Consider the following 20,567-nt stretch of genomic DNA (forward strand, 5'->3'; position numbering starts at 1 on the left):
CAGAACTTATAGAAATGTTGAGAGTACAACTTGCCACATCACATCTTCATCGACTCACGGCGGCCTATGATACAGTCGATCAAGAACAACTATGGCAGATCACGCACGACAACGGATTTCCGGATAAACTGACTCGATTGATCAGGGTCACCATGGCGCAAGTGATGAGCTACGTGCGGGGATATTCTCGAGACTCTTAGCACAAATGGTTAAGACAAGGTGATGGACTTTTCTGTTTGCTGTTTAACATCGCCCTTGAGGGTGTGATCCGGAGGGCGGGTATTGACACGCAAGGAAGGATTGTCATAAGGCCTGTTCTGCTTCTGGGCTTCGCGGATGACTTTGACATAATAACATGTAACTTTGCGACTGCGACGAGTTCGTGTATTTGGGGACACTGGTGGCCGCCGGCAATAACACCAGCAAAGCGATCCAGAGCCGCATACAGGCTGAAAATCGTACCTACTTTTCACTCCCGCGAATAACTACCTACCTAGTAGTTAAAACGTTAAAGAAAAAAAAAAATCTAATAAAATAGTTTTCACTCCGTAAGACACTTCGATCGATTCGAGTGCGACGACGCACGAAGTTGACGGTGTACAAAACCCTAATAAGACCGGTGGTCCTCTACGGAATCGAGACAAGTTCGCTTCTCGCAGAGAACCTTCACGCTTATGTATTTTTCGAACGGAATATGCTGCAGACTATCGACGGTGGAGTACAGACGGACGACGGAGAATGGCGTCGGCTCATGAATCATAAGCTGCACGCGCTGCTTAGAGAGAACCTGATTGCACACCTGGTAAAACTCAATAGGTTGCGGTGGGCCGGTCACGTCGTAAGGATGCCGAACGAAAACCCTGTGAAATCATTTCTCTTCAGCAACCCTGCCGGCACCAAAAATAGAGGGGCGCAGCGTGCACGATGGCTCGACCAGATCGAAAGAGCCTTGGGGGTGATGAGAAGCCTGGGATACGCAGCTTAAAACCGAGCAACGTGGTGGCGACACGAGCCACTACGGCACTCGTCTGATTGGTAAGGTAATGAACAAGCTTCCGAATCCGTTAATGCAGATTTTGACGTGATTCGGCAACAATACAAAGCACCTAAACCATGTCAGATTTATAACGACCGTTTGATAAGTGCTGAGATTTATTATAACAGCAATCACTGTTTCACTTTTCTCCAACCAACACTGAATTAAATTCACTTTTCCCCATTCGCTCCACGAAGAGCAAAATTTAAACTGTGAATTTGAGCCACTAAGCCATACAATTAACATACTCGAAACGATTGAAAGAAATTAATCAGTTGTCAACAATCATAATTGGGATTTTTCAGTGATATTGCGTAAACCGAATAGAATTTATTTAGAAAGTTACTAACTTAAACTTCAAAATCAAAGTATTTCAAGATACTTTCGTGGATTTTATGAAAATTGAATGACCTCAGGAATCGAGCCAAAACTTGAATTTGTTTGACAATTTTCTTTTCTAAATAACAATCGCGGCACCATTCCGAGTTGTGCTCTCGTCGTGTTCGGTCGCAATTTCATTTCGATCTCGATAGTGCTGACCAGTTAATCGCCTTCAAGGTCACCGTGCATTGTATTGCGTGTGCACTGCTGCCCGTTGCCGTCGTCTATTGAAGACAAAGGAACGCATCATCGCCTATTGCTACCGTACGCCACAGACTGTACGTTGTGTCGCTACTGCGAGAGATCCAGTACCCGGCGTACTGCTGTTTGGCTGTACTGGTGCTGCTGTGTGGCTGGAGCAGCTGCAGCTTTTGCTACCGGACACTTGTGTGAAGGACTGGAGATTGGCATCGCCCGTGCGCTGATTGCGGTGGAGAGCGGCTGCAGAAGATAAGTAGTTTTTTTTTTCTTGGTTTTTTTCTACAATATTATTTGTTGATTGGCATTTTGCGTGTGTGGCTTTCGCGTCCAACATGGACGACGAACGCGGAGATGAAAACCCGCTCGTTCTACCACCTAGCCCTCCCGGATATAAAGTTCCAAGGGTTAAGAATGGAACCCCGCAGGAAGCTACCCATCGGCTTAAGCAGTATCCGGAGGGCAAAGTTGGTATTGGGGCTGTATTTTTCCGGCCGAAAGTGAAAGCATTGAACACAATGCAAATATGTAAAGATCTGGCACGGTTTACAGCCGTGACTGAAATTACCAAAGTACGCCCGAATGAGCTGCGTGTTTTGGTGTCCGACCTCAAGCAAGCAAACGAGGTTGCTGCTTGTGAGCTCTTCACGCGGGAGTACCACGTGTACATTCCAGCTCGCGTAGTTGAGATTGACGGTGTGGTCAGCGAATCGAGTCTGACTGTCGAGGACCTGCTGAAGGCTGGAAAAGGCCTTTTCAAGGATTCTAGCCTTGAACCTGCCAAGATACTTGAATGTAAGCAATGACATTCAGTATCGCTCGACAAGGGTGTAAAAACTTACACCCCTTCAGACTCTTTTCGCGTGACCTTCGCCGGGTCTGCTCTGCCGAGCTATGTGCTCGTGGACAAGGTGCGTCTGCCCGTGCGCTTGTTTGTACCGCGGGTAATGAATTGCCTCAAGTGCAAACAGTTGGGCCATACGGCCTCCCACTGTGGCAATAAAGCACGTTGTGGCAAGTGCGGAGAGCAACATGCGGATGACGCCTGTAATAAGGGTGCTGAAAAGTGCCTTTATTGTGGGCAGACTCCGCATGAGCTGTCTGCATGTCCCGCGTACAAACAGCGCCAAGACAAGATCAAGCGGTCTCTGAAAGAGCGCTCTAAGCGCACTTTCGCAGAAATGCTCAAATAGGCCGCTGCCACCAAACTGGGTTCCCCGAATCTCTTCGAGGTCTTGCCATCCGATGAGTCTGATTCTGACGATTCAGTTGGGGAATCTTCTTTTGTTGAACCCGGGAAATCTAGGAAGAGGAAAAACCTTTCTTCTCCTAGGCTTCCTAGGAAAGGACAGAGAAGGTCTCCATCTGAAGTGACTGATACTAAAAACAAAAAAGTGCTGTAGAAAATCCGAAGCAAACTCCTCCGGGATTGGCAAAACTGAATTAAAGTAAGGAGTTTCCGGCACTTCCAGGAACATCAAAAAACCCAACTGTTACTTCTTTTTCGTCCAAGATTCAGCCAGAATCTGGACTGCTGAAGTTTTCAGATATTGTGGACTGGGTTTTTGAAAATTTCAACATAACTGATCCTCTTAAAAGTCTTCTGCTGGCATTTCTACCAACAGTTAAAACGTTTTTGAAGCAGTTGACTGCTAAATGGCCCCTCCTTGCAGCGATCATATCCTTCGATGGCTAATTCATCGGCTGAGATGAAGGATTCTATCTCTATTTTACAGTGGAATTGTAGAAGTATCATCCCCAAAATTGATTCATTTAAAGTTTTGATTAATAAGCATAAATGCGATGCATTTTCCCTCTGTGAAACTTGGCTCACTTTAAATGTAGATCTTAGCTTCCATGATTTTAATATAACTCGCCTCGACCGAGACACCCCTTACGGAGGAGTACTTCTAGGGATTAAGAAGTGCTATTCCTTCTATCGTATTAACCTCCCCACGGTCCCAGGCGTCGAAGCTGTTGCATGTCAAATGACAATACAAGGTAAAGAGCTTTGTATTGCCTCAATATATATTCCTCCCAGAGCACAGGTTGGGCAACGGCTGCTCTTTGATTTAATAGAACTTCTTCCCTCGCCACGTTTGATTTTGGGAGATTTTAACTCTCACGGCGTGGCTTGGGGTTCCCCTTCTAATGATAACCGTTCCTCTTTGATCTATAACCTCTGCGACGACTTCGACATGACAATATTAAACAACGGGGATATTACACGCGTTCCGAAACCTCCAGCGCGCCTCAGTGCTTTTGATTTATCTGCATGTTCAACATCGCTACGGTTGGATTGCATATGGAAGGTAGTCCTTGATCCCCACGGCAGCGATCATTTGACTATTCAAATTTCAATTGATAATGGTTCAACTCGCACGCGATCAGTTGATATTCCGTATGACCTCACACGGAATATCGATTGGAAATTATACGAGGAAATGATATCAGAAGCTGTCGAGTCGATTCAACATCACCCACCACTTGAAGAATACAACCTCCTCGCGAGCTTGATTCTCGACACCGCGTTGCAAGCCCAAACGAAGAAATATCCTGGCGTGACGATCAAAGAACGGCCTCCCACTCCGTGGTGGGACAAACAGTGCTCCGATGTCTACACGGAAAAATCCGGCCTTCTTTTGGGTGAAAGGTCAACCCGACGACTTTAAGCGGTATTTGGAGCTTGAGACCAAGTTCAAAAGCTTGGTCCGAGCAAAGAAACGTGGATATTGGCGCCGGTTCGTGAACGAAACGTCGAGGGAGACATCGATGAGCACTCTTTGGAACACAGCCCGAAGAATGCGAAATCGTATAACGGTCAACGAAAGCGAGGAGTCTTCAAGTCGGTGGATATTTGATTTTGCCAGGAAAGTATGTCCGGACTCTGTTCCTGCGCAAAACTTTGTTCGCGATACGTCTCCGGACCACGATGCGATAGAATCACCTTTTACGATGGCAGAATTTTCAGTTGCCCTCCTGTCCTGTAACAATAACGCGCCTGGGTTAGATAGAATCAAATTCAACTTGTTGAAGAATCTACCCGACAATGCCAAGAGGCGCTTGTTGAACTTGTTCAATAAGTTCCTGGAGCAAAACATTGTACCGCAGGATTGGAGGCAAGTGAAGGTGATCGCCATCCAAAAACCAGGGAAACCAGCTTCTGATCACAACTCTTATAGGCCGATTGCAATGCTATCCTGTATCCGGAAATTGATGTAGAAAATGATACTCCGTCGTTTAGACCATTGGGTCGAATCAAACGGTCTACTATCAGATACTCAATTTGGCTTCCGCCGTGCCAAAGGAACGAATGACTGTCTTGCGTTGCTTTCTACAGATATTCAGCTAGCCTATGCTCGCAAAGAACAAATGGCATCTGTGTTCTTGGACATTAAGGGGGCTTTTGATTCCGTTTCTATTAACATTCTTTCGGGCAAACTTCACCGACAAGGATTTTCACCAATTTTGAACAATTTTTTGCATAATTTGTTGTCCGAAAAGCACATGCATTTTACGCATGGCGATTTGGCAACTTTTCGTATTAGCTACATGGGTCTTCCCTAGGGCTTAGCTTAAGCCCCCTTCTTTACAATTTTTATGTGAATGACATTGACGCATGTCTAGCAAATTTATGCACGATAAGACAACTTGCAGACGACAGCGTGGTCTCTGTTACAGGAGCCAAAGCTGCGGATTTGCAAGGACCATTGCAAGATACCTTGGACAATTTGTCTGCTTGGGCTTTACAGCTAGGTATCGAATTCTCTCCGGAGAAAACTGAGACAGTAGTTTTTTCTAGGAAGCGTGAGCCTGCTCAGCTTCAAACACAATTAATGGGTGAAACGAATTCTCAGGTTTTGGTATCTAAATATCTTGGTGTCTGGTTCGATTCGAAAGGCACCTGGGGATGTCACGTTCGGTATTTGATGAAAAAATGTCAACAAAGAGTGAATTTTCTCCGGACAATTACTGGATCATGGTGGGGCGCCCACCCAGGAGACCTCATAAGGCTTTACCAATCAACGATATTGTCGGTGCTTGAGTACGGGTGTTTCTGCTTCCGCTCCGCTGCAAACACCCATTTAATCAAGCTGGAACGATTGCAGTATCGTTGTTTGCGTATTGCCTTAGGTTGCATGCATTCGACCCATACGATGAGTTTGGAAGTTTTGGCGGGCGTTCTCCCATTAACCCGTAAAGACCCGGGACGGAACTTTTTTTTTCAAAATGCTCGTTCTCAGCGCTGGAACGGCTGATTTGGGAAAACTTGAACTTTTATTCAAAGGGAATAGTTGCTCTAAGTTTTGGTAAAGGTGCCACCCCTCTGGACCCCTCCCCGTTTTTGTGAGACGCAAATATGTCTGTGTTTTTTTCTAATTTTTCAAACAGATTGAGCAAACACTGGTAATTTTCATACGTATCAATTGCTCAATGTATCAAATCATGTCAGGTGGATGAAAAATGGTATGTAAGAGTGAATTTTGGAGTTTTCAAATTATTTCAGTAAAAAATCACAAAACTACGTATTTTCATAAAAAATCAAATAAGAAAATCGTTCTTAAAAATTTGAGCTCTACATTTTTGAAGTAAGGTCTCCTGAATCAATACGCGATTAAATATTCATTTTAGCATGCAAATATTCTGAGAAAAACGAGTTCAAATTCACCAAAGTACTATTTTCATGGAAACCTGATTTTCTCAGTCTCCCACAGTTGGTTTCAACTTGGCTCTTCAATTTTCAAGCTCTATATTTCTAGAGTAACGTCTTCTGAATCCAAAGATGCTGAAAGATTTATTCTAGCATGCACAGATTTAGAGAAAAACGAGTTTGAATTCACTAAAGTGCGAGTTCTTATGAAAACTTGATTTTCTCTAAATCTGTGCATGCTAGAATAAATCTTTCAGCATCTTTGGATTCAGAAGACGTTACTCTAAAAATATAGAGCTTGGAAATTGAAGAGCTAAGTTGAAACCTACCGTGGAAGACTGAGAAAAGTAGGTTTTCATGAAAATACGTACTTTGGTGAATTTAAACTGGTTTTTCTCAAAATGTTTGCATGCTAAAATAAATAATTAATCCCGTACGGATTCAGGCGACCTTACCGTAAAAATGTAGAGCTTAAAATTTGAAGAACGGTGTTGTTGTTTGAATTTTTATAAAAATACGTAGTTTTGTGATTTTGTACTGAAATAATTTGAAAACTCCAAAATTCAACTTACATACCATTTTTCATCCACATGACATGATTTGATACATGGAGCAATTGATACGTATGCAAATCACCAGTGTTTGCTCAATCTGTTTGAAAAATTAGAAAAAAACACAGACATATTTGCGTCTCACAAAAACGGGGAGGGGTCCAGAGGGGTGGCACCTTCACCAAAACTTAGAGCAACTATTCCCCTTGAATAAAAGTCTAAGTTTTCCCAAATCGGCCATTCCAGTGCTGAGAACGAGCATTTTCAAAAAAATAAGCTCCGTCCCGGGTCTTTACGGGTTAAAAGACCGCTTTTGGGATCTGACTACTCGTATTCTCATCAAATGTGAGGTTTTGAACCCCTTGGTAATCGAAAATTTCGATAGGCTAGTTGAACTTAAGTCTCAAACCCGTTTCATGACTGTGTATTTCAATCACATGTCTCAAAGTATAAATCCTTCCTCATACACCTCCAATCGTGTCAACTTATTAGATACTTCTGTTTCTACTGTGTTTTTCGATACATCTATGATGGAAGAAACTCGTGGAATCCCGGATCATTTACGCGTGCAGCAGATCCCTAAAATATTTTATAACAAATATAAAAACATCAACTGCGACAATGCGTTTTATACTAATGGATCACTTCTCAAATGGGTCCACTGGCTTCGGTATCTTCAATAATAATTTTACCGCCTCCTACAAGCTCGATAATCCTGCTTCTGTTTACGTCGCAGAATTGGCTGCAATTCAGTATACCTTAGGGATTATTGAAGCAATGCCCACGGACCATTACTTCATCTTTACGGACAGTCTCAGTTCTATTGAGGCTCTCCGATCGATGAAGGATGTAAGGCACTCTCCGTATTTCCTGGGGAAAATACGGGAACATCTGAGTGCTTTATCCGAAAAATCTTCTCAGATTACCTAAGTGTGGGTCCCTTCTCATTGTTCCATTCCGGGCAATGAGAAAGCGGACACTTTGGCTAAGGTGGGCGCAACAAACGGTGATATTTATAACAGGCCAATTGTCTACAATGAATTTTTAAAATTTTCACGTCAGAGTACACTTGTCAACTGGCAGGCCTCGTGGGATAAGGGAGAACTGGGGAGGTGGCTACACAGCATCATCCCCAAGGTTTCCACCAAACCTTGGTTTCGGGGGTTGGATGTAGGACGAGATTTCATTCGCATGATGTCTCGGATTATGTCCAACCACTACGGGCTAGATGCACATCTCTTGCGTATTGGGCTGGCGAGCAGTAATCATTGCGTTTGTGGATTGGGGTATCAAGACATTGAACACGTGGTTTGGGTGTGTGCTGAATTCTGCGGCGCCAGATCTCTACTTTTGGATACCCTCAGGGCCCGAGGAATACAGCCCTTTATGCCAGTTCGTGATATTCTCGCTCAGCGAAACTTGCCATACATGCTACATGTTTATAGCTACTTGAAGAGCATCAAGGTGCCAATTTAACAGCGAAACAAAAAAAAACCATGTTAGTTTTAGTATTAGATTTAGTTTCAGCTCGTAGTCGGCAGCGAGGGTAAAGAATTTGCCTTTAGATTATAAGATATTCTAGACCATAAGGCATTAGATTTAATTGGCTCCGTAAAACATTAATTTGTATTGTGCCGTGTCAAATAAATGTTGTGTGAACAAAAAAAAAAAACAATCGAGGCACCATTAAATCCAATCTCAATGTAACTCACTCAGTAAAGTTTTGAGTTATAAAATAAATGAGCGCGCCAGCATTTTCATACTTCCAACCTTTAAACGGTCTTTCCTTTTCCGATGTCAACCCATTACAGCACGTCTAGCATCCGCATGCAAGGATGTCTCCCTACAACTGCAATGGCGCAATTTATTTTTTGGCCACAACAGAAAATCATTCTCACTACATACCACTTTACTAGTCTGGCAGCCTCAAAGCGCGTTTGCTTGCTGAACCCGGTCGGCATGCGGAAGCTAGACATTATTGCGCGCCATGTGAAGCAAGATCTGAATAAATCATACAGTGAGAATCCATTTCTTTCTATACTTCCATCGATTTGCTCAGTTTGCTAGACGTGATACCAATGCCAAACAGTTGTTGGCCATTGTATCGAAAGTAGTTTCAACAGCTCAAAGTTGAGTCGAATTCAGTATTACTATTAGTTTGTGTGGAAAGTAAGAAATTTGACTCAGCTAAACATTAAAAATAAATGACCAAGAGAAGTGGATGAAGATTGGCAGAGTTGACAGTTTGCAATGACTCTAAAGTGCATCCATTCGAAAGACACAACTGGCAGCTCTCATGACGCCACATCAATGCAAACCGATATGTAATTTCATTCACAGAATGGGCATACTTTGCAGGCGATAAAGTCACGATGTTCGCCAGTGATGGATTCACTAGGAAAGGCAGAAAACCACATCAAAGAGATTTGTATATGAACGTTAGATACTTCCGTAGGCCAAATGAGAATCAATTTGCGATACATCATCCTGTTGTGTCTGCTGGTGGAAATGATATCAACCGAATGATAATTGCATTTTTCCCTGATGCAACATATCGCATGTCGTTCAAAAAAGTACATCTTTTCGAAGAAAGACTAAATGTTGGTTTGTCACAAATAAATCCGATGCACTCAGCATAATTACATGCAAGCTAAGCTCGACCACTTAATACCTGTACGAATAATGGACCCGCCTATCGATCAGAATGCAAACTATCATCAATTATTTAATTGCAGGCCAATATTTGTCCTGTCGTTCTACATGCCTGCCTATGACAGGCTTCCGGCAGGTGTCATCTAGCAGAGCCCAGTTCATCTACTTTACATACACTGTTATTTTTAGCATGTATGACAGTAATTATGTTTTTACTTTGACACGCCATTTGAAAGCTGTATTAAATTAAACTGGATCGAATTAAATTCAAAAAATCAAGAGCTATACCATATTCGATAATTCAGAGTGTAATTCAACGGAAAGGATTACTAACATTTCTCTGCTAGGCAGAAGGCAATGAAACGTAATCTTCCGTTACCCGCATCCTGAAGGAGGATGTATTTCCGATTAGACGGAAGTGGTATCCCATCATTTTCGCCCCTTTCCATCACACTCTCGAACGACGATGAAATAAACCTCTTGGCGTAAGTTTATGGGCTTTCACCTTTCAAGCGAAATGATTTATTGCGCAGCATAAGCTTAACACACTCTGGCAGGGGGCCTATCAAGTAGAAGACGTCCGGGAGCTTGTCTCGTAACGCAATCGGGAACTTAATCCAAAGATAAATATTGCTCCAGAAAATTAGTCTTCACTAGCAACACCGGGCCCGGATGGTAGAATATCTGCATTACCCATCTGGAACGATCTACCGGTGCTTTCGTCAGAACAGTAGCAGCCAGCAAAAGTTCTATTGATTTATTTAATTACCATAATGAAATAGACTGTTCGCAGAGTACTGTTTGTATGTTTGATTGCACAAATAGAGCTCCCGGAAAGTGCATCGAATTCCGCTTTCTCGGTTGGAGTCTTATCTGACAGTATACATAATTTAATCGCAGAAAACCGATATCGTCACTTCATGTGAGTATTCTTTAAGTTATACATAAATATAATAAGAGAAGTTATCAGAAAATGTCTAATTTTGGTCAATTATGATGAGTTTCAAAAAATCGTTAGAGAGGGTAAAAACATAAGCATATAAAACTGTACGAATCCGGTTTATATAATATTCTAATCCTGAACTAGAACTGGTTTCCTATTAAATTAGCATCAGATTACGAGAAGGCACTCTAACTAACTAGCATAGATTAGCGAGATAGTAAAAAAACTTGTTTGGTAACATCGCTCCGGTGTTCGATATCCACTCGCAACACCGCGTTATCCTAATGTTGAACTCAATATCCATGCTTAACAAAAAAGCAAAGCAGCCATCCATCTCGACAAAGCACTGATTTTCAATATCCACGTTTGTTATGACTCGCCAAGATTCGAGTAGAATTATAACAGCTCAGCCACGTTTTTTGCTATTCAACAAAGCAAAACAATATTAAGCTAACATAGAACAACATTTGATGGGGTTGATGTGCGAATTGAGAAAACAAAACAAATAATTTGACAAGTTTGTTTTCAGGCCAACTCCTTTAGAAGAAGCACAAAAGCAGAAAATCTAAAAAGTGGCTCATTTGTTGCGCTCAACCAGTATTAAATTTTGTCATTTCGAAATGTGAACCCTACGTTTGGAACTGATAACTAAAACCGTGTTGGAAGACTCGCAAAATGCCAAACCTAATGATGATTGTGTTGCAGTTTGTTCTTTGAACTTGTTCTCGTGTTGTTCCACTTTGTAATTCCGTTGAAGCGATTATACGGCAGTAAGTTATGACGAGCTTTTATGGAGCGTAGTTTATGTTAATGGTTCTGAGAATAGTAGAAAATCATTTTCACGGTTTATTAAACGTTGTTTGTGTTTCTATCTTTCGTAATTAGTCATAGTCGTGTACTGATCTATTGTTGTTTTGCTGAATTTAGATTTTTCATCAGACATCGAATATCGAATTACACAGTAGGCTGGAATTCTTTCAACAAACCGATAAGCTGCAGAAAAGAAAAACAATTACATAACATTATGATAGAAAATATAGCTCAATGTTACCGTTGCGAAATTGTCTATGGAGCCCAGCCTTGATTGAATATCCGCTAAAATCGCAACAAATCCCGACTCTCCTCCATAGCTAAATTAAATAAAACCATACAAGTTAAAGTTCTCCAATAGGAAAGAAATCACTTACATTTCCAAAACGGCGACCGAATTAACATTCAACCACTTGGAGAACGTTTCGTAGCCAAAGTTATTTCTAGAGTAGACAGACCGGAAAATCGTCACCCAGTCCCCGATTTCATCAGGCCCAAGCAGTGTTGTGGACAAATAGTTCGTCAGCAATTCCTCGTTTTCATTGCACCCCAGCGCGGAGAGATAAACAGACCTTTCGGTCGCGTCACCAGAAGCCCGGTAAGCGTCGAAAACGGCTGCAAACTCTTCCTGGCTAGCTTCCATCAGTCCACCACAATAGATGCTATGCTTGATGTAGGAAGCAAGCGGTCTAGTGTTGTCCAAATCCTGCTGCATCAGCTGACGGGCACCGGCCCGGCAAATGGCTGACCCCATGCGGCAGTACCATTCCAGTGCCATTGCTCTCAGCCGTTGGTACTCGTGTGGCTCGTCCTGGTTTTCAGCGAAGCCGACCCACCGGAATACTTTCTCGGCTAAGTAGCTCAAGAAGCTCTGAAATTAATGATTGGTGATTGGATTGAATCAATAAATGAACCATTCTCAAACTTATTTTAAACCATCAGTTTGATGTTTTTTGAATCAAAGCAAGCATTGCGCGCGTGATAGTTTGCGCTGTCAAATACTCTGCAGAGAAAATCTTTCTAGAATTGTTAGGAATAAAATAAAGAAATCGAATTGTTCAATAAATATTAGATAGTAAAAGCGAGTTCCTATAAGATAAGACATGTAGAAAGTGCAGTGACTGTGTTATGAGTTTCCATTTAATTTGTTCAGTGAATAGCCGAATAATTTGAGTGAGTGTCGTGTTGTAATTCTCTTTTTATGTGAAAATGTTAGAAAAAAAACGCAATTAGTATACTGCCTACAATTGCATATCAGTCCCATCTAGAAAATCATCGAGTTTAGAAAACAGCGTTTGAAGATATTTTTCTTGTTTTGGGTATTTCAGCTGTTTGGGGTGGGTTATTCTATTTTTACGACATAATGTAATGAAACAGACCCCAATCATAACTTCTTCATTGAAGAATTACCTTTTTCGTGAAAATTTGAATCAAAAATAAGGGAGAGACTGATATGCGAATATTTTGGCCATCGAGTAGCAAAATAATCGCATACCAGTCTCACTTTCAACCGCTCGGTGTAGTAGTTATATTTTTCTCGAGTATTTTGAATATGGGCATACGTTCATGGTCGCAGACAGATTCTAAATATGCTGCATGGAGAATGACGGAGACGTCCACCCATTACTTTCCCCGACTTTAAGGTCGTCGTTGGAAAAGCAAAACATAAGGTTGAAGTCTTGGGTATGCTACTGAATAATTTCCAGCTCGAAAAGATCCTCGACACGATCGGGAATCGAACCCGATATCACAACCGTGTGGGAGGGCTAGCTGACCGACATCGCTAACCACAGAGCCACGAGGACCACAATTTGAATTACGTGCGATACGTATTATTCCGCATTAGCCCGTGCATTTAGCATATTGGAAAAGTAGTACATATTGAGAAAGGGAAGTTTCCAATTTCATTACAACAGTGACTTGACGGAGGACGACGGCGATGAAAAGACGTACAAGCTGTTTTTCGCAAAGCAGCTAAAACGATTTCTTCTGTGTTCTGACAATTTCAACTTGAATGATCATTTGAAGTGAGCAGATCATCCACAGGAAATTAACCCCTTACAGAAAGCATCATTGTTCAAGGCTATCATGCTTCTGATTGACAAAATCAATAACCTTTCGGGAACGAACTTTCAGAAAAAGTCGCAGTTCCAGTGTCTACTTAAAATTAACTTTTGTGTGGAATTTATTTGGAACAACCTTGCATTTATTAATTATTTGATGAATTTTTATCAGTAAAAAGCCTGAAAAACAGCACAAAATATTTGTTATATAGATTGAAGTAAAAAATATGACCATACTTAGGAAAAACATTTGGTGGGAGTGATATGCGATTATTTTTAAGATGGGACAATTTGACCTCACATTTTTTTCTAACTTTTTCAAACAAAACATACTTTTTTGTTTCCTCAATCGATAGTAGATCAAGAAATAGATGGAATCTGATATTTAACTCAAAAACGATGGAAATCCATATAGGACTGGCTTGCGATTATAGGCAGTATAGGTAGTTGATATTTTTCAACTAGAAGCTGTTTTCAAACCTTTCGCAACATAAAAGAATATCGCACGCTAGCCGGTAGGACTGATGCGGTCTCGATCAACTCGATTATTAGTTGAGAGAATTCGTTATCGATATTGTTTTTGGCACATTTTGCATGTGTAGGATAAGTACAACGCCCCAGTGCTAAGTCGAGAAAATTTCCAGCTCTAAAAGATTCCCGACCTGATCGGGAATCGAACCCGACATCACAACCGTGTGGGAGAGCTAGCCGACCGACATCGCTAACCACAGAGCCACGTGGACCACGTATCTTTCGCAACATATGATTATTAATTTTAAATGTTTCGATAGAGAATGATTATTGTTTTGGTCGAGAAGTGAGCATTTTAGTCAAGAACGAAGAGCATTTAAAATCGATAAAATGCTTCTCATCCTGCGTTTGAAGTCCTTTTTTCAATTAATTTGGAATTTCACACGTTTTATGCGGTAAAAAAAAACTAAATAAATTCTTAAATCTGTTTTTTGTTTTCGCATGAACCAAAGTTGAAAACAAATTTAAAAAGCATTAATGAAAAAAAACAAAGACACAAGTTGTTATTTCGGTTAGGAATCAGAGAAAAGGAATAAAACAATACTCTGTAAACAATATTTCAATTTTTGTGAAAATTTCAAAACAAAAAAAATTAACAAAATAAGCATATATTTGAACAAAATAAATTTTTGGGATTTTACGCTCTTTCTTGGATTGGATTAGGATTGGATATGGGTTGGAATTATACTGGAATTGTATTTGGATTGGATTGGATTGGATTGGATTGGATTGGATTGGATTTGGATAGGACTTGGATTGGATTTGGATTGGATTGGATTGGATTGGATTGGATTGGATTGGATTGGATTTGGATTGGATTTGGATTGAATTTGAATTGGATTTGGATTGGATTTGGATTGGATTTGGATTGGATTTGGATTGGATTTGGATTGGATTTGGATTGGATTTGGATTGGTTTTGGAATGGATTTGGATTGGATTTGGATTGGATTCGGATAAGATTTGGATTGGATTTGGATTGGATTTGGATTGGATTTGGATTGGATTTGGATTGGATTTAAATTGGATTTAGATTGAATTTGGATTGGATTTGGATTGGATTTGGATTGGATTTGGATTGGATTTGGATTGGATTTGGATTGGATTTGGATTGGATTTGGATTGGATTTGGATTGGATTTGGATTAGATTTGGATTGGATTTGGATTGGATTTGGATTGGATTTGGATTAGATTTGGATTGGATTTGGATTGGATTTGGATTGGATTTGGATTGGATTTGGATTTGATTTGTATTGGATTTGGATTGGATTTGGATTGTATTTGGATTGGATTTGGATTGGATTTGGACTGGATTTGGATTGGATTTGGAATGCATTTGGATTGGATTTGCTGTGAATTTAGATTGGGTTTTGATTGGATTTTGACTGGATTTGGATTGGATTTGGATTAAATTTGGAATGGATTTGGATTGGATTTGGATTTCATTAGATTTGGATTGAATTTAGAATGAATTTGGATTGTATTTGGAGCGGATTTGGATTAGATTTGGATCGGATTGGATTGGATTAAATTGGATTGGATTTATATTTGGATTTGAATTGGAATTCAATTGGATTTGGAGTGGATTTGAACTAGATTTGCAAAGGATTAAGATTGAATTTGAAATTCGATTTGTTATGAATTTAGATTCGATTTGGATTGGATTTAAATTGGATTTGGATTTGGATTGGATTCGGATTGGATTCGGATTGGATTTGGATTGGATTTGGATTGGATTTGGATTGGATTTGGATTGGATTTGGATTTCATTTGATTTGGATTGAATTTGGAATGAATTTGGATTGTATTTGGAGCGGAATTGGATAAGATTTGGATTGGATTGGATTGGATTAAATTGGATTGGATTTGGATTTGGATTTGAATTGGAATTCAATTGGATTTGGAGTGGATTTGAACTAGATTTGCAAAGGATTAAGATTGAATTTGAAATTCGATTTGTTATGAATTTTGATTCGATTTGGATTGGATTTAAATTGGATTTGGATTGAATTTGGATTTGGATTGGATTTGGATTGGATTCGGATTGGATTTGGATTGGATTTGGGTTGGATTTGGATTGGATTTGGATTGAATTTGGATTGGATTGGATTTGGATTGGATTTGGAATGGATTTGGATTGGATTTGGCTTGGATTTGGATTGGATTTGGATTGGATTTGGATTGGACTTGGATTGGATTTGGATTGGATTTGGATTGGATTTGGATTGGATTTGGATTGGATTTGGATTGGATTTGGATTGGATTTGGATTGGATTTGGATTGGATTTGGATTGGATTTGGATTGGATTTGGATTGGATTTGAATTGGATTTGGATTGGATTTGGATTTCATTTGATTTGGATTGAATTTGGAATGGATTTGGATTGTATTTGGAGCGGATTTGGATTAGATTTGGATTGGATTTGATTGGATTAAATTGAATTGGATTCAGATTTGGATTTGAATTAGAATTCAATTGGATTTGGATTGGATTTGAACTAGATTTGCATAGAATTAAGATTGAATTTGAAATTCGATTTGTTATGAATTTAGATTCGATTTGGATTGGCTTTAATTTGGATTTGGATTGGTTTTGGATTGAATTTGGATTTGGATTGGATTCAAATTAGATTTGGATTGGATTTTGATCGGATTTGGATTGGATTTGGATTGAATTTGGATTGGATTTGGATTGGATTTGAATTGGATTTGGATTGGATTTGGATTGGATTTGGATTGGATTTGGATTGGATTTGGATTGGATTTGGATTGGATTTGGATTGGATTTGGATTGGATTTGGATTGGATTTGGATTGGATTTGGATTGGATTTGGATTGGATTTGGATTGGATTTGGATTGGATTTGGATTGGATTTGGATTGGATTTGGATTGGATTTGGATTGGATTTGGATTGGATTTGGATCGGATTTGGAATGGATTTGGATTGGATTTGGATTGGATTTTGAATGGATTTAATTTGGATTTGGATTTGGATTGGATTTAGATTGTATTAAGATTGGATAAAGAATGGATTGGATTTGGATTGGATTTGGATTTGGATCTGGATTGGATTTGGATTTGGATTGGATTGGATTTGGATTGGATTTGGATTTTGATTGGATTTGGGTTGAATTTGGATTGGATTTGAATTGGAATTGGATTAAATTTGGATTGGATTTGGATTGGCTTTGGATTGGATTTGGATTGGATTTGGATCGTATTTGGATTGGATTTAGATTGGATTGGATTTGTATTTGGATTGGATTTGGATCGTATTTGGATTGGATCGGATTGGATTGGATTTGAATTTGGATTCCATTTGAATTGGATTGGAATTTTATTTGGATTTGGATTAAATTTGGATTGGATTTGGGTTGGATTTGGATTGGTTTTGGATTGGATTCGGGTTAGATTTGGATTGGATTTAGATTTGATTTTATTTGGATTAGATGTGAATCGGATTTGGATTGGATTTGGATTGGATTTGGAATGGATTTGGATTAAATTGGATTTGAACTAGATTTGGATTAGATTAAGATTGAATTTGAAATTCGATTTACTATGAATTTAGATTGGATTTGAAATTGGATTTGGATTGTATTTTGATTGGATTTGGATTGGATTTGGATTGGATTTAGATTGGATTTGGATTGGATTTGGATTGGATTTGGATTTGATTCGGATTGGATTCGGATTGGATTTGGATTGGATTTGGATTGGATTTGGATTGGATTTGGATTGGATTTGGATTGGAGTTGGATTGGATTTGGATTGAATTTGGATTGAATTGGGATTGGATTTGGATTGAATTAGAATTGGATTTGGATTGGATTGGATTTGGATTGGATTTGGACGGGATTTGGATTGGATTTGGATTGGATTTGGATTGGATTTGGATTGGATTTGGATTGGATTTGGATCGGATTTGGATTGGATTTGGATTGGATTTGGATTGGATTTGGATTGGATTCGGATTGGATTTTGATTGGATTTGGATTGGTTTTGAATTGGATTTGGATTAGATTTAGAGTGGATTTGGATTCGATTTTTATTAGATTTGGATTGGATTTGGATTGGATTTAGATTGGATTTGTAATGCATTTTGATTGGATATGAATTAGATTTGGATTGGTTTTGATCAGATTTAAATTAAATAACTATTGAATTTTATTTGGATTTGGATTATATTTTGATTGGATTTAGATTGGATGTAAATTGGATTTTTGTTAAATTTACATTAGTTTTGAATTGGACGTGGATTAATTTTAATAATGTTCGGTTAAGATGAAGAAAACATTGATGAGATTTTTGTGCAAGTTACAATGTCTGTCACAATTTACCTGGAAAGCCTTATAGGCTTCCGCATCAACGACAAGCCCATTGTTGATGTACTGTAGATTATCGGATGCGAATGCTGTGTACCACGGAATGTAGTCCACTTCTTCGGCCAGATATTGGAACAACTCGAAGCTAGTTTCCATGTCAAGCTCTCCAGCCTGTACCAGTTTTATCGAATCATCAATCAGTTGTGCTCTAGAAACTGGCGGAATAACGGTGTAATCGTTGCGCAGTTGATTGATCAATCTTTGCCAAAGACCACTATCATAATTAACTCGATAATATCCCGTCTGGTGAGGATTCACCAAAAGATACACATCGTCGGGTATACTCAGTCGTAGTATGAACTGTTTGGAATCCTGGGAAATCCAGAAAATAGTTTGCGTTTCATCTCGATCCGGCTGACTGCTTAAGTCAAAACTAATCGGAATCCACCAAGTTCGCTGGGCATCGGGTTCTGAGGAAAAATGTTGCTGTTCGAATGTAATTTCGTTACTTATTGCCGAGTATTTGACTGTCACTACGGGATACCCGGATTGGTACACCCAAGAACTCAAGGCTGCTGCCACAGTGACACCTACCGGTAGTACGGCGTCAGTTTCTGCTGCAAACTGGAGACCATCGAATAAATCAAGCGGATCCACAGCACTGTCCTTGCTAGTTATGCCGAATCGTCAGTTAGAAAACATAAATCTTGTATGGATTAGCATACTTACTTCACTTCCAAGTATTTTTGAATCCCTTTCTGGAAAGTCTGCTGACCCAGTGCGTAATTCATCATGCGAAATACGCTGCCACCCTTTTGATATGCTATGATGTCGAACTGCGACATGGCGTTACTCTCTACATAGTACGAAAGTGGTCTAGTGGATGGGAAACTATCCACATAAAATGCTGTTTGTAAGGCTTCCACAGGGAACAACTCTTTAAATCGTATCGTGGGTTCAACTTCGGCTCCAATATAGTACTCATACATAGTAGCAAAACCTTCGCTGAGGAAAATATCTGTCCACCATTTTGGAGTAACGAGGTTACCGAAAAACTGATGAACAAATTCGTGGGTGATGATGGTAATTAAATTTTCTTTGTCGACATTACTGGCTTTTTCCGGATCGAAGAGCAGATACTGTTCGGCGTATTTCACCAAGCCCCAGTTTTCCATTGCACCGAAGTAGAAATCGGGCACCGCCACCTGATCTAATTTTGGCAAGTCGTAGGTTCGATTGCAATATGTTTCCAGCGCCCTGATAGCTTTAACTCCTGTTTCCAAGCCCAGTTCCAGCTGATCGGAAGCCGTTGGTCGTGCGAAAATCTCCATGGTGAGTCTTGTTGGCTCCTGTAGTGTAATCCGTTTGCTGGTGAAATCTGTTACCATGAATGCCACCAGATAGGTAGGCATGCGTGGGGTCACTTGGAAGCGGGTTAATTTTTTCTCGTTTGGTCTGGAAGATGTTTGAATGATTAAACAAATAAATGCGTGAGGTTTGGTTAGCAATTCTTACTGAATTGTAATTCCCAGGACCGGCATATTGGATGTCGCTTTGTAATCCCATCCGCAGCTAATACTGATGGAGAAAGTCGCTCTAATGGCAGGCTCATCGAAACAAGGAAAGGCACTTCTAGCGTAACTTGCCTCGAATTGTGTCACTGCAAGGTACTTAACCATTCCTTCTGCATCAACGTAGGACGAACGATAGAACCCGAGCATATCATTACGAAGTTCGCCGGAAAATTCAATATCCAGCCGATAGTTGGAACCTTGGAGTAAGGTTGTTTTAGTGTTGATAACCATAAATTCTTTCTCCAAGTCATATTCAACCCCATCGAGCGCCACATGTAACTGGTTTGTGGTTATCAACTGCACCCTGAGGATTTGGTTTCGCGATTTGTGCAGTACAATTTGCTTTGTGTTCTCCAGAATGGTAAGCTGGATTTGTACGCTTCCGTTGAAGGTAAAATCAGCGAGATGGATGTTGGTATCCAGGAACAAGTTGTAGTGCGTTGGTACGCTTGTATTCGGCAACCGGAATGAATCGAAATCTCGTTTATCAATTTGAGCTTGTGGATGAATTGTGTCCATTGCTAGATTCTGGCGATCTACTCTCCATCGTTGGCCCGTTACAGCAAGGGGGCTTAAAACTAGCAAAATAACCGAAAGGATAACTATCATTTTACACGTTCACAGCTGAAAATTGACTGAAGCCACAATATCTGCTAGACGGGTATTAGGTAATACCGACTTCGGTGTTTTTTCTTTATCGGTGGAATGTCGTAAAGATCGGACTGATGTTCATCGTCAGCTATTCCCATATCATCTATAAATATATATTGACCAATAAACGTTTGCTGTTTATGTGAATTGCAAAAGTAAAGTACATGTACAACTGATCAGTTTTGTGACAAAGTGGGCAA

General features: G+C 40.0%; 1 protein-coding gene across 1 annotated transcript; it reads right to left on the reverse strand.

The window, feature by feature from the left end:
- Window positions 1-11,235: 11,235 nt before the first annotated feature.
- Window positions 11,236-20,334, reverse strand: LOC129730602 (aminopeptidase N-like). The gene is made up of 6 exons (XM_055690056.1): window positions 19,658-20,334; window positions 18,872-19,597; window positions 18,158-18,812; window positions 11,600-12,093; window positions 11,464-11,542; window positions 11,236-11,405 (listed from the first exon to the last, which is right to left on the reverse strand). Exons 1-6 carry the CDS (start codon window positions 20,323-20,325, stop codon window positions 11,367-11,369), a joined length of 2,661 nt encoding a protein of 886 aa, XP_055546031.1. The 5' UTR covers window positions 20,326-20,334; the 3' UTR covers window positions 11,236-11,366.
- Between the last annotated feature and the right edge of the window lie 233 nt (window positions 20,335-20,567).

This window comes from Wyeomyia smithii, chromosome 3 (assembly GCF_029784165.1).
Source record: "Wyeomyia smithii strain HCP4-BCI-WySm-NY-G18 chromosome 3, ASM2978416v1, whole genome shotgun sequence".
NCBI classification, from domain to species: Eukaryota; Metazoa; Arthropoda; class Insecta; order Diptera; family Culicidae; genus Wyeomyia; species Wyeomyia smithii.

Bases quoted from the DNA above. Each gene is read 5' to 3' on its own strand.
- LOC129730602 (XM_055690056.1), bottom strand. From the start codon at position 20,325: ATGATAGTTATCCTTTCGGTTATTTTGCTAGTTTTAAGCCCCCTTGCT. The intron at 18,813-18,871 runs GTAAGTATGCTA...CGGCATAACTAG, and splicing joins CAAAAATACTTGGAAGTGAA to CAAGGACAGTGCTGTGGATC. The intron at 11,543-11,599 runs GTAAGTGATTTC...TATTTAATTTAG, and splicing joins TCGGTCGCCGTTTTGGAAAT to CTATGGAGGAGAGTCGGGAT.